The sequence below is a fragment of the Trichoderma atroviride genome, chromosome 1 (assembly GCF_020647795.1).
Source record: "Trichoderma atroviride chromosome 1, complete sequence".
Lineage (NCBI taxonomy): Eukaryota > Fungi > Ascomycota > Sordariomycetes > Hypocreales > Hypocreaceae > Trichoderma > Trichoderma atroviride.
This window is the reverse complement of record NC_089400.1, coordinates 2,951,917-2,964,505: the sequence shown is the minus strand read 5'-3', so window position 1 is coordinate 2,964,505 and position 12,589 is coordinate 2,951,917. Positions and strand designations below refer to the sequence as shown.

General features: G+C 49.6%; 4 protein-coding genes across 4 annotated transcripts; 1 reads left to right on the top strand and 3 right to left on the bottom strand.

The window, feature by feature from the left end:
- Positions 1-98: 98 nt before the first annotated feature.
- TrAtP1_001098 (uncharacterized protein) lies at positions 99-5,690 on the bottom strand. Its single transcript, XM_014091019.2, has 5 exons — positions 4,599-5,690; positions 3,343-4,488; positions 2,750-3,264; positions 2,360-2,676; positions 99-2,277 (listed from the first exon to the last, which is right to left on the bottom strand). Exons 1-5 carry the CDS (start codon positions 4,824-4,826, stop codon positions 491-493), a joined length of 3,993 nt encoding a protein of 1,330 aa, XP_013946494.1. The 5' UTR covers positions 4,827-5,690; the 3' UTR covers positions 99-490.
- An 836-nt stretch (positions 5,691-6,526) lies between these two features.
- On the bottom strand, positions 6,527-7,067 carry TrAtP1_001097 (uncharacterized protein; the record flags this gene model as incomplete). Its single annotated transcript, XM_066110854.1, has 5 exons — positions 6,527-6,614; positions 6,684-6,800; positions 6,856-6,867; positions 6,941-6,978; positions 7,053-7,067. 5 exons carry the CDS (start codon positions 7,065-7,067, stop codon positions 6,527-6,529), a joined length of 270 nt encoding a protein of 89 aa, XP_065966927.1.
- Positions 7,068-8,183: 1,116 nt separating this feature from the next.
- On the top strand, positions 8,184-9,801 carry TrAtP1_001096 (uncharacterized protein; the record flags this gene model as incomplete). The annotated part of the gene is made up of 3 exons (XM_014091018.2): positions 8,184-8,493; positions 8,589-8,765; positions 8,880-9,801. 3 exons carry the CDS (start codon positions 8,184-8,186, stop codon positions 9,737-9,739), a joined length of 1,347 nt encoding a protein of 448 aa, XP_013946493.2. The 3' UTR covers positions 9,740-9,801.
- TrAtP1_001095 (uncharacterized protein) lies at positions 9,802-12,339 on the bottom strand. Its single transcript, XM_066110853.1, has 3 exons — positions 11,663-12,339; positions 11,202-11,596; positions 9,802-11,134 (listed from the first exon to the last, which is right to left on the bottom strand). The coding sequence occupies exons 1-3, from the start codon at positions 12,120-12,122 to the stop codon at positions 9,995-9,997; spliced, it is 1,995 nt and encodes a 664-aa protein (XP_065966926.1). The 5' UTR covers positions 12,123-12,339; the 3' UTR covers positions 9,802-9,994.
- Positions 12,340-12,589: the final 250 nt, after the last annotated feature.

The window sequence follows — 12,589 nt, the reverse complement described above, 5'->3', positions numbered from 1 at the left end:
TGTGTTATGGAGCCGGTGGGTTGGCCACTAGGCTTTGTCTTGCGGGGCAGATGACTTTTCGTTTACTTAAGGTAGCCAGCTTTAGACTCTGCTGCCGAGCCCAGTACCAGCAAATGCTTGACAGGTTGAAAAATGCCATCCATTGGCTTGTTGGAAGATGATTTAGGGTTGAGTTATAGTGCTTGACGTGGTAAAATGCCTGAAATGCGACACTTGAACACGTGCTTTATTTCGTTGTTGGCGGACTACAGGAAACAATTACTGCTCGCATGTATTGCCTCTGCTGTCTTTACACTTCGCCCTACTTTTGTATATTGCGCGTCTGTATCTACGTCGAATCTTTATTGCTTGGTCTTTATACCCGTGTCTCTTAGTCTTTCTTACTCTCAACAGGTATGGAAAGGCAACTGTTCAATGCGCAGACTCATAACCATAGAATTCGTTCATCTCCGATGAAAACGGTAAATGCCCTATGCCTGGTACTTTGCCATTACAGCGCCGGCGCTATAAGAAACTCGAGGATCTGGTAGGCGAGCGCGAAATATTTTCCTCGCCGATTCAATTCACCTTCGTCTTTGAATCCTGTAGTGAGGCTCCCTCCTTCCAGCGCATCGAGGTGGTGGCTAAACAAGGTGAAGGCGTCATCAGATGCCATAGTCTTTTCCAACGCACGTAGCTTTACGCAGCGCTTTAGCAAATCTCCGTCGATGTGCATGATCCTGGGGCTTGGCTGCAAATCTAAGCTCATAATGTCCACTTTGTCATTTATGGCAGACTTGTCGAACAAAGCCATGCCGTAGTTTTTATGTGCCAATGTCTGAACCAGGAATAAGAATCGCCACAACTCAAGGCCAAGCAGCGAAAACTGCTTCATAGAACCGTCCAAAGAAACGCCAAGAAGATCCGAACCATCATGCGTAGTCGGTAATGTTCCGTAACGCCGCTGAGTATTATCCACAAGCCATAACGGCCGGCTGCGCGCTCGTATGAATCTCCTCACTGAAGACGTCAGCATGGCTTCGAATACAACTTCAAACTCTCGATCTCGCTGCCCCAGAGGCACCCAGAGGCCTGTTATGGAGCCAGCTTGGTCCGATACAAGAGTTAATGGCCATTGGCCATAGCCATCGGCCGGATTGCCCACATCTACCATATGCATTGTTTTTCTAGAGACTTGGTCGCAGTGTATGAGTTCCATAGTGCCTTCGTCTGACTGGTAGTCTATAACTTCCAACGAATGCGAGGCTGTGAGAGCAAAAAGCTTGCCCTTGAATATGCGTAGCTGAGTCGCCGAGGAATCCAATTGAAACTGCTTCACAGGTTTCAACTTCTTTTCTGCCAGATCGAGGATCTCCCAGTGAAGTGTCTGGTCAACACAGTACAGCAATCCTTCCTCATTCCCCACTATTGAGTATATCGAGCCTTGAAGCGATTTCTTGTATCGTGTCCAATACCTCAGTTGTCTGTTCTCTCCTTCACGCGAGCGAGTATCCAGCTTTTCTGTGGAGACAATTATGAGTTTTCCACGATGTGTTGTCACGATGATAAAAGGGAACACTTTGCCATCCTTTTTATAAAGCCATTCGTGAAGCCCATGTATTTTGTCACCGGAGTGGCCCAGACCAGAGATGTACTCAGTACGATTCTTATCTTTATCAGTGGGGACAGAGATGATTGCCCCGGTCTCCGGCTCAATAAATACCAGGGTAGGCTTATTGTCAGTAATCATGGCAACTACCAGGCAACTCAGCATCTGTGAGAATATAATCCTTGTTGGAGTGCCTTGGATGGGAATAGACCGGGGCACATTTCCAACTCGAGGGCCAAAGTCAGCCAAGAGTAGTCTTGAGCCTGCGAGTATCAACAAAGACGTATGCCCGTTTTGCCCAGATAGACTTTGAGAGATTCTGTGAATTGAGTGGATTGGGGGCGATGGCATTGATGGCTCGTTCGAATCTGTTAGCCAAATGAATTGCTTTTTGGTAAATTTACAATTCCTTTGGGAAAATTCGCCGAGGAGGAGTAATCTATTATCGCAACAAGCAAATGTGGGCGACTCTTCTTCGAAAGGAATCGAAGAGGGGAACACGTCGACTCGTGCTACCCCGATAACCTCGGTATTCCAACTTATATCGTCCGGAGCATGGTCAGATATTCGAGCGGTAATGAGACTACCGCAGCGAGTACCTAAGACAAGATGAATCTCGTCAGTGCCCTGTTCTGCGACGGAGATGCTCGTCAGAGCTTCGAGCTCGGTACTAGTAGTCCCTTTGTCCACTAGTATGTGTCAGTCGTGGCTCGGCAGAGTGAATCGCAATCGAATACTCAAAATAATACAAGAGATAAATGACAGACATACCAGGATTAGCTGTAATCGCTCTTGCAACAATAGGCTCTCCAGTCGTTGAATAGATAGATAGCCATGGCACTCCATCGCACATAGATGTAGCCGCGACGAAGGTGCCGCTCGAGACTGTAAATATTGATACGCAAGTTACTTCGCCCTGGGCATCCCAGCTGCTTATCAAGCTGAATTCAATTTCCTGGGCTCTCATAACATGAAGGCGAGAAACTTGATTGGTGTGCGTGGAGAATACAACAATATGGCCGATGCAAAAAGCACTCTCCGCTGTTACATTAGCTATACCCAGGGCTTCCGCAATCAAGCACCGTGAACTAATTGGATAATCAGTATTGTGATGCCAAAGTAAAGTTAAGAGGGCCGAAATAGCCCGATAGGACGTCGTACCTTCCTCTAGGAGTAGCCACATTGATGGAAGTTTCGGAGACCTGAACGATAGTATCTGACACTTGAACAGCGTGAAGAGTTCTTGATGTTAGATCAAACGGTGTATCTTCTGTTGGAACCATGTCAACTTGGTCGAGGCTTTCTGAGAACCGGAGAACAGTTGATGAATGCGGCAGCGCCAAAAGGCCATACAACACTGTTTCGCTGCCGTGGTGTGTTGTAAATGTCCATGCCTGCCTAATGGGCTCACCGGTTTCAATGTCCAGCCCAATTCTAGCTTGTATTCCCCATCTCCATTGCACCACGCTACCTTTTAGGCCACGGCAAGAAGCACTGAATATGCTGTCCTGTTTGCGTACCCTATTCTGCTGCACGGTTGTCGGCTGGTGTTGACCTATTTGGAGATCCGTATTGTTTGCACTCCATGTCGGAAATTCATTCGTAGTTGTCATATCAATGACAGGAGACCAGTTGGAGAGGATGCTAACCTGCTGGATGTCCTCACGGGGGGCGAGCTAAAGACAAGAAAAAAAGGGGGGGGCATCGTTAAACATGGTTCACAGTACAGGGGCTATTGTTTGACGGATGCTTACCTTCCAAATGCCTCCCGGGCCAGAATCTCCGCCAATCATGAGAACGTCGGCAAAGATGTCATAAGCTGAAGTGAATGCCGTATCGATGTTGGCCTCCAAGCATCCGACATTGGTCACAGAAGGAAGCAATTCAGCCGCATCTATTTCAATGTGTATGATTGCGCCATCCTCACGGGCCAAGTAAATAATGTCTGTTTTTTCAAGGTACTTCTTCCTGCGGAAGGGCCGCGCCCAGGCGACCCAGAGCGGATCGCCATTCCCATGATACAGCGGCGTAGGCGCAGGGGGTTCTGCCGGCAACATTTCGAACTCTGGCGCACCCGACAGCGCGTACTTTACAATGCCGATATAGAACTCGGAGACGGCGAAAAAAGCCGTTTTAAATCTGAGCGGGATGAGTAGCAGAGGCATTTTATACTCTTTAGGAAGCCGATTGCCGACCCTTTCTTCAGCAAGGATGAGTTGAAGATTGTCACCCAACTCCCATTCATACGTTGCCATACGAGAGACGGGAGGTGAATTGATGCGCTCTCTTCGAACAATGATTAAAATTAGGATAATGTGATGATGGTCCTCTGGGCGAGGAAACAGAAACTCCATTTTTTGAACAACTCCGCTGACGGCCCTGATGCGAAAAGATTTGATAGGATGGACGTACTCTCGATTTGCGTACTGTCGGTTGAGCTCTGGTAAGGCCTCCAATTCGTATACGATGAAGATGCCTTCGGGAGTTGCTGCAGCCATGTATCGAGAAGACGGATCCACAGCAAGGTGATAGCCCACGTAGGGCAGCAGCTTGGGATTTTCATATACGCTCGTGGAAAACTCCATGTCCCCATCAGGCTTTTCCCTCACAAAGAGGAATACCATCTGACAAGATTCTAGTACTAATACGAGCATCTGTGGAGGGAGCACGCGAACTTGAAGGTCGTCGGATATTCCATCTTCGCCCGGAGAGGATGGAGAGGATGGAGAAGGCGATGGCTCTTGTTTTACAACCATACCGATTGGGTCGTCGTCCAACCCATGCTCTAAGCTGCCGCCAAGAACGACGGCATTTCGAATTCTGTGTCCAAAGTCGGACTTGCGAATAACATCATGGACCTGACCATCTCTTCCAAGCTCGCTGATTTGAACAAAGTGATCCTGATGGGGCCATGTCAGCCAAGAAGAAGTTGAGAAATCGAAAGGCGGTATCGGATATTGTGTAACTCGGACTCTCGTAGAATCGCCTGTGATGATGGGCAGGTACTTACGCCAACGAAAGCAATGTCATTATGAGTGCTGGAGCGCAGCCGAGCCGGAAGCACCCATCGAACAACAGGGCTCTCGGCAAGAGTCTGGGATAGAACACCACAGACTGGGGGCTTCGGCAGAGGCTCAGAGGCCAGCTGTGGAGCGGCAGATGCCCTCAGGGCGGCTTGCAGGTTGACGGTTTCAGTAACCCACTCGCCGTCCCTCAAAACTCTAGTTTGGAAGGCCATTCTGCCGTGCTCACAACACCGTCTCAAAAGGGTGTGGAAATGGCGTTATTTAGGTGAAGAATCGGCTCGGTATCAAAGACCATTCGAGTATCGAGCTCGTAGTTTGCTTACACGAGCCAGACACGGGGGGGCGTAGAGAAGCGTGCGTTCAGAACCGCTTCTGCGTCAAAAAGAGCGTTTCACTTTACGCCTGGGATTAGGGGAACAATATCTTGACCATGGCGGCCAGAGGAACGTGAGGAAAGCCAAGGGTCAAAGGTGAAGCCGGCACGAGGCCTATATATGCTTAGGCACCTTTTGATGACGCTGATGTTGGAACGTGCAGGCTGCTCACGCCTGTTAATTGAAGAGGGTGGTCAGGCGCTGGAGCTCTGAGAGCAGGGAGACCGGGAAATCTTCAGACCGGGTAGGGCAACCATTCAATCTGCAGGCTACTCAGAGGATAAATGCTCGAGAATGGGACGAAGCTCGCGGGCGGCTGGCTTGGGTAACGTTGAAAAAAAGAGATTGGGCGTCTTGGTCGATCTAGGTACAGTAGAGGTGTGTACTAGATACCTGCTAAGCGACTCGCTATCATGCCGCTCGGGGTACATGCACCTGGCGATGGCGGCGCCTGCTGTGGACAACTGGAGTACTCGTCTGGTGCCAACCCGCTCCAAGCTTCACAATGCTCAGCACCTAGGTACCCTTGAGAGGCGTGTGTCAAGCACAGGTACATGTAGGTAGGCTCCAAATGCACACTCGAGGGCCAGAATGAGGAGGAAGCTGTTTGTCGTTTATTAGCAGTTAGTAGCACCTCTGCTTGCAAGAGCTGTGGAGTGGGGCTCTAGGCTGTGGTTGGGTGCAGCTGGAGGCTTCAATGCGTCTGTATCCACCACTGCCCACGCCGCATGGAGTGAACCAACAGCGCTCCCAGCACATGCGCGCGAAGCTGTTCTGATGCTTGACAACATGAATGTTGGCTGCCAAGCGCCGTTTTGTGTCCGTTGAAGATAGATCCAACGCATGTTGGCCGTGGAGCTGACCACCGGGGGGAAATACTCCAGGCCAAGCAACCAGCCCAGGCACGAGAGTCAAGTTTCTAGGACATGTAGCGATATGCCCCCATGTTCTCGCTGCACGTTGTATTAATGCCCTCACGCACACGCAGCCGCCTGTGTCATATCTCAGCTTGTATGTCTCCACAAGCGTATATAAATAAATCATACCTATTACCTACTGCTGCTACCCCCCATGGATACGTTTTCCCCTGGTCTTGCTCGTAGGTACATGTAACTACATATTATCTGGGTAACAAGCCTGAGGGCAACTTTTCAATAGCGCATGTGAGAGAGATATCCAGGTAGTACAAGTATATGCAGTCTGGCCTCCCCTCACCATCACGCCAGTTCTGTGGCTGTGGGGAAGGATTCGTCCACGTATGCCAGACATCCAGTACTGCTGCTACTGCTCGTGTATGTATGTGTGGTAGACATTCCGTCGGGTTTCAACGAAAGGATCCATTGATGCTTCTGCCTACCCCCCCGGGCCACCGTCTCGGATGGTTAGCTCTGCATTTCAGGCCTCCAAGTCCAACATTACTAGATCACCTCTATGTACGTGTGTGCTCTCTATCCGGAAGAAGCTGCCGTTTTCAATCATAGACACCATCAAAATCCTACACTCAACTACCAGTGATTGAGACGCGGCAAGGCAAATACCTAGAATTGCCTATGAATCCTCAGCATTAGAGTGGCCGGCGACAAGCGAGGCGCGGGAAGCAATACTACATGGCCCCCGTCCATATTCCTACCACTCAGTTATCAATTCAGGATTCCTTTCGCTTATACGATACTAATATGATTAATTTCAACGTACAGCTGATGGCCGATGAGTGACTTCTTCCCTCGACTCTCCGATCGAATGGTGGATATTGTATGCTTAAAATGCCCATTTGCGTGGCCCATATGGCCCTCACTTTTGGCATATATGAAACTGAGGGGCACAAGCAGAATAACACCATCTCAGTCCTCAAACCGAGTATCGGTACCTCTTCAGTATCCTTATTAACAAGTAAATATCAGTCGATACTGTTTTCAATACATGTAAGCTCGTTGATTCGACCCATAACATACCTAGTACATGTAATGACACATTGGAAGACGTCGGGTTTCTAGGTAGGGCCGATCTCAGCACCTCTTTACTTCAACATTCTTTGTCAAACAACCCGAGATTTGCATCACGTACTCTACATAAAGTCATACCTAGGTAGGGTGTTGTAACGACTTTGGGTAAGTAGGTAGTATCTGGACGGCCTCAATTCGCACAATCTGCTTGTTAGACCTGCGTGCGTATGTGCTACATTACCCACGTGCAAGTGCGAAGGATACGGACTGCCTTTACATGTATCACTAATACTCAGGATGTTCGACCCCGCGCCATTATCCAAAGGGATAAAAATCCTACGACTCTTTTTATGAAGCATCTAGACTTTTCATACTTGTTGGCACCCTCCGTGCGGAGGACCCTGCAGCCAATAAGGCTGGTTGTCGGCTTGAATTGCATGACATGCATCTTCGTGCATGTAGTACCGCAGCCTTCCGATATATTTCGTACCACCCACATTCGGTATCGGCTGATCAAGCTGTGACGAAAGTTTTCTTCTGAGTCCCATGAGGAGCAAGATGAGCCACCAATAGCACAATTATTCGTTTTCGTTATGGAGACACTGCCGTTGACTATTTGCTGTAGCCTCCCCCGGCTGTATCCACTCGGTGAGAGTTGAGACCAGGATTGGATGCTTGAAGGATGCAGAATCCAGCCAACCAGATTTCCTCATTAGTGGGTCTCTATAGACAGATTGAATTCAATCGAGCCTTGTAGTCCTGCCTGCTCTGAATCAATGTCTGCTGTGTTAGTAGGCAAGTTGTTACTGATTCACCTGTAGAGTCTGGGGAAAAGTTCTGTAAAAAGAGCAAAATTTGAGGTGCTAGGTACGAAGGAAAACAATAATGCGCAGATTTGATCTCAGATAAAGAATAACAATCAATGCCAGTTGAGTGCTGATGTTCAGGCTGCCATTGCCAGCCAATTCTACAGACCAGGTGTATACGTCACGCACCATGTTAAACCACCTGTATCGGTTCTTTGTAGCAGTACAATGTTATGTTTTATTCCATTATTTGTTCTGTATGTCTCATCCAAATAATGACAGATATTCGGTTAAACAAAATACACAAGTTATGCTAAGACTCAAACAGCTTTCAAGTTTCAGCGTGTGATTGATTGCCTTGAAGTTTGTACGCACCATGGGCTGGTCCCAGACGGCTGCTCGTAGCGCGAACCCCACCAAGTACACTAGGCTCCAGGGGATAGCAGATGCAGCCCGACGCTTATTTACTCCTGCAATCACGCAGTCAGTGCCATGCTAGTCGCGACACCACAGCACCGATCCCGCACATGAGCCTGGAAAAAGAGCTGGTCGATACCGCTGGCCTCCCACGCGATGATGTCGACTTTGCCGAACCCGAACCAGAGGACTCTGTAGATGATCCGGGCCCCAGTCCAGCCGTGGCCCTCAAGACCAGCGAGATCCTCGCCGCCTGCACCTGGAGAGATGCCACACGGCTGAGAGCCCTGGCCGAGTCTGAGGGCGGCCTTCTCGCCGATACACTACGTCAGGTAGCATGTATGTACTCGTGACTGGCCTTTTATTGATCTCGTTCATTGCATTTGTTTGATAACAATCAAAACCTCTTTTGCTAACTTGTTTCTTCCAACAAGGGCCCATATTGCTTGGCTTGCCTCCCCCAACCGACGAGAAAGAAAGCGACAGCACACATTCGGCAGACCCTGATGCCGCTCCTCCAAACGACGACGACTGGAAAAAGTATCCACGCCATCATGACGAGGATCAGGTTCAACTCGATGTGAATCGATCTTTTGTCCATTATCCCAATGGTATGTCTCTCAACAACCCCCCCGAGTATCCTATATCAGGTCAATCACACGAACAAGGAGGCTGTAAATGGCATCATAGTAGGACTAACAAGAATCAACATCTTCCATCTTTAGATCAGTCCGAAGCACAGCTACAGGAGCGAAAACATGAATTATCAAATCTCATTGTGGAGGTTCTCCGCCGACACCCATATCTCTGCTACTTTCAAGGGTACCATGACATCTGCCAGGTATTCCTCCTGGTCCTAGAGCCAGCGGCAAGAGCACCGCTGGTGTCGCGGCTCTCCGTTCTCAGGATCCGCGACTTCATGCTGCCCAGTCTCAGCGCCACAACCGCACAGCTAAGGCTCCTCCCCGATATCCTAGCCCGCGCAGACATGGAGCTTCGCCGGCATCTCTCCAGTATAGAACCTTTTTACGCCCTCGCTGGCACCCTTACCATGTATGCTCACAATATTGAGCGGTACAAGGACATAGCTCGGCTGTTTGACGTCATCTTGGCGCGCGAACCTACCTTTTCCATATACCTGTTTGCCCAGATTGTCATAGATCGCCGCGAAGAGATTCTTGAAATTGACGAGCCCGATATGCTTCAAGTCATTCTCGGCAGAGTCCCTCCAGAATTAGACTTGGATGCTCTCATCAAGAGATCTGTAGATCTTTTTACCCAGAACCCCCCTGAGACCTTGAGATCATGGCATCAAATTTCTTCGTCCAGCGTCCTCAAAACCTCCAGGGATGTAGATGAAAGCGTGCGGCAAACTATTGAAGATGGTCATCACTACTTCGAGAAACAAGTCAAGGAGATACAGTGGGAAGAGTTAAGAATGGGTGTCAGGAGGAGAATCTGGCTATACAGGCGGCCTGCCAGGTTCATCGGAACAGCCATCATGGTTGGAGTCGTGGCATTCTACCTCCGGCGGAACCCTACTCTTCTGCAGTATATATGGTCCCTTTTCCCGGGCCAACAATGAAATTGTTATCATGTAGGAAAGAAGAGGAAGGAAAGAGATGAAGAGCCCAACTATAGAACCTTTGTGTGTAATGTTTTTTATAGATTGCCTATCTAATATTCAACTTTCTGCCATAAACATGCTGTGCCTCCAGACGCCATACAGTAGAAACCAGAATCCAACCCTAGTTCCACATCAATGCTTAGATTCAAAGTCTTAATGTATACGTTATTATAATTACGTAGGTACTTTTGCTTCAAATGTACATATGTACTTCTATGATTCGCCCTGGTATTTTTGCTTTAATTCCTCAAAGTGCTCCTGTTGCTCCTGTGCCAACTTGCCCGTTTCATCGCCGATAATGGTAAGAATCAAGGAATAGTTGTTGTATAAAAATCGCTCGCTTTTTCTCGTGTCGCCATGCGTTTGACTATGTCGAGTCAAGAAAGCTTCGACCTCGGACCGCAAACGGCGAAGACTGGCGACGACGGGCTCATCGTCGCCGGCTTCAGTGGACAGGGCCAGGAAGCTTTGGAGCAGTTGCCCAAACCGCTGGGTCACCATGTGCGGTGCGGCGGACAACTTCAACTGGTCGGCCCGAGCGAGTTTCGCGGGCGCAGCATTAGTCAGTAGTCGAACGGATTCGCAGTGGCGATCCATTATGACCTGCAGTCGTGGCCATAATAGCATATTCGTGCCGTTGATATAGCCATCCACGGCAGGGACCTTTCGCCTTTGAAGGTCAAAAGCAAAGTGCTGGTTAAGTCGAATGCAGAGCAGGAGACCCAGGGCATCGAATGTCTCGCTTACGAGGGCTCTTGAAAGCACTCTACCAACCTCAAACGTTGGCTCAAATATATAATTGAAGTTTTTAGATATTTGTGAATACGACAAGGCGGGGGCGAAAAAGGATGCCAAGAAGGTATACTCGGCTGTGGCATTATCGATGAGAGCCAAGTTGAAGTTTCGAAAGGGGACTTCCAGGTAGTGGGTTGATTGGTCCTCCTCTGCCAGGTACGACGAGATGGCCGAGGTGCTCTTGGTTCGGAGCATATCAATCCGACGTCCAAGATTGAACGCATCATGCGGTGCGCCGGCAACACGACTACTAGATAAGACGGCTGTTTTTCTAGTCGCGTCTTCCTGCCCTAGAACGTCATTCTTGTCCAGAATATGAAGTTTGAGCTTGGCCAAAGCTCTCTCGTAGCGCGTGAACTGATTGAGGTAATACCATCGCATCGTGTTCATGTACGCCTGCGAGATTTCGTCTGCGAGCGTCGCATGGTGTTTATGGAGGAATGTGTAAAGGTCTTTGAATTTTAGGAAATTTTGTTGCTGGATGATTTGCGCATTGATATGGGGCGATCGAAGAGCCTTTATCTGGGCAACAAGAAAGTCGCGAATCCGTTCGACAGCCTGCAGCACCGCCTGTTAGTCGAGTCCCAAGGCCACCTCTTATCAAAATTGAGCTGATAGACGGTACCTTTAATATTAGTTTCTCCAATATCGGACCAAGCTCTTCACTGGCTTTGCCCTGCTGTGTTCCTGACAGCTTCTGAACGGCTGAGGCTCTCTTGTCTAATTCATTCAAAGTCTTCGCCCATGCTTCATCAATATGGCTTGTCGTTATCCTGGAAATTGTCTCGGGCGACACGCTGAGCTCTTCTACCAATGGGCCAAGCGCCTTCTCTATTCGTTTTCGATTTTCTAACCTTCGACTCAATATGCTAGAACGGGTTTGCAGAGTTTCGATATCAGCCGAAACAGTGGAAAGGTCATTGCGAAAATCCGCAAGGTTGATTTCGACCGAGTTCAAGATGTCGTCGCACGCAACAATGGATCGATGCAAGGCGTCGAATCGGGCCTTGTCGTTCTCATCTATAAATGGTAACTTAGCACGCGAAATACAGTCGTTTGGGCCGGCGCGTCGGAATTGCAACGTACACTCGCTGGCATTCTGGGGCCGGCGGAAGCTTGTGGCATCGCCATCGGAGCTCCCAGCGGCCAGCTCCTTTAGAGACAACCCTCCGAAATCGACATCGAGCCCCAGATCCTCCTCCGTGATTGAGCTTGCCTTGCCCTGAGGCTTGCCTACAATCTCCGAATCTGCCGCCAATAGCCTCTCCAAGATGTTTACCGAGTCCGGAACCTGAGGCGCGGCTGGCTGTTTCACTTCTGAGCCATTGGGCTTGCGTGATGACGCCAGCAGCGAGGTTGTAGAGTCGCTGGACACTAATGACAGAGACGACCCCCGCGGAGAGGGCCCTTGCCGCTGAGAGGTTACGTAGGGGCTGAGATTGGCCTGTGGCTTTCGCGGAAGCGGCGAGTTGTGCCGGCTGGTGATCTGAGGAGTCGAGGGCCCGGACGCGCTGGCTTGACTCCCTGAGAGCCGGTCGAGCCACATGGTGCGAGAGAAGCCGGGAGCTGGAGTCGGGGGTTATCGGTGGAGGAAAAGAGGGAGCCTCGCAATCATGACCGTCTCATCGCTTGGAGGAAGGTATTTGAGTGCCGAGCAGTCGCTACGTCTAGACAATTGGTAGTCACGGCGCTCCAGTATATGCCGAGCATACCTCAGGTGCTGTTGGCTGTCCAATACGGAGTACTCAGTGAGACGACCGGCCAGTTCAGTTGCAGCAGCAAGGCTATGCCGATGCGACAGTGGAGCCGAGCTTGGGGCTATCGATTAGCGCCGTGTCTGGCGAAGGGACGGGCTACAATAGGGATCTAGCTGTAGCAAACCTTGGCATGAAGGTAGTACTAAGCGGTGCTATTTGCAGGCCTCAGTGCCTGTCCATCCAATTCTTACTGTCAGATGATTGCTCTGGAGCTCAAAAGCAAAGCAGTAGCCATCGTCTCAAGGCCCATTGACAG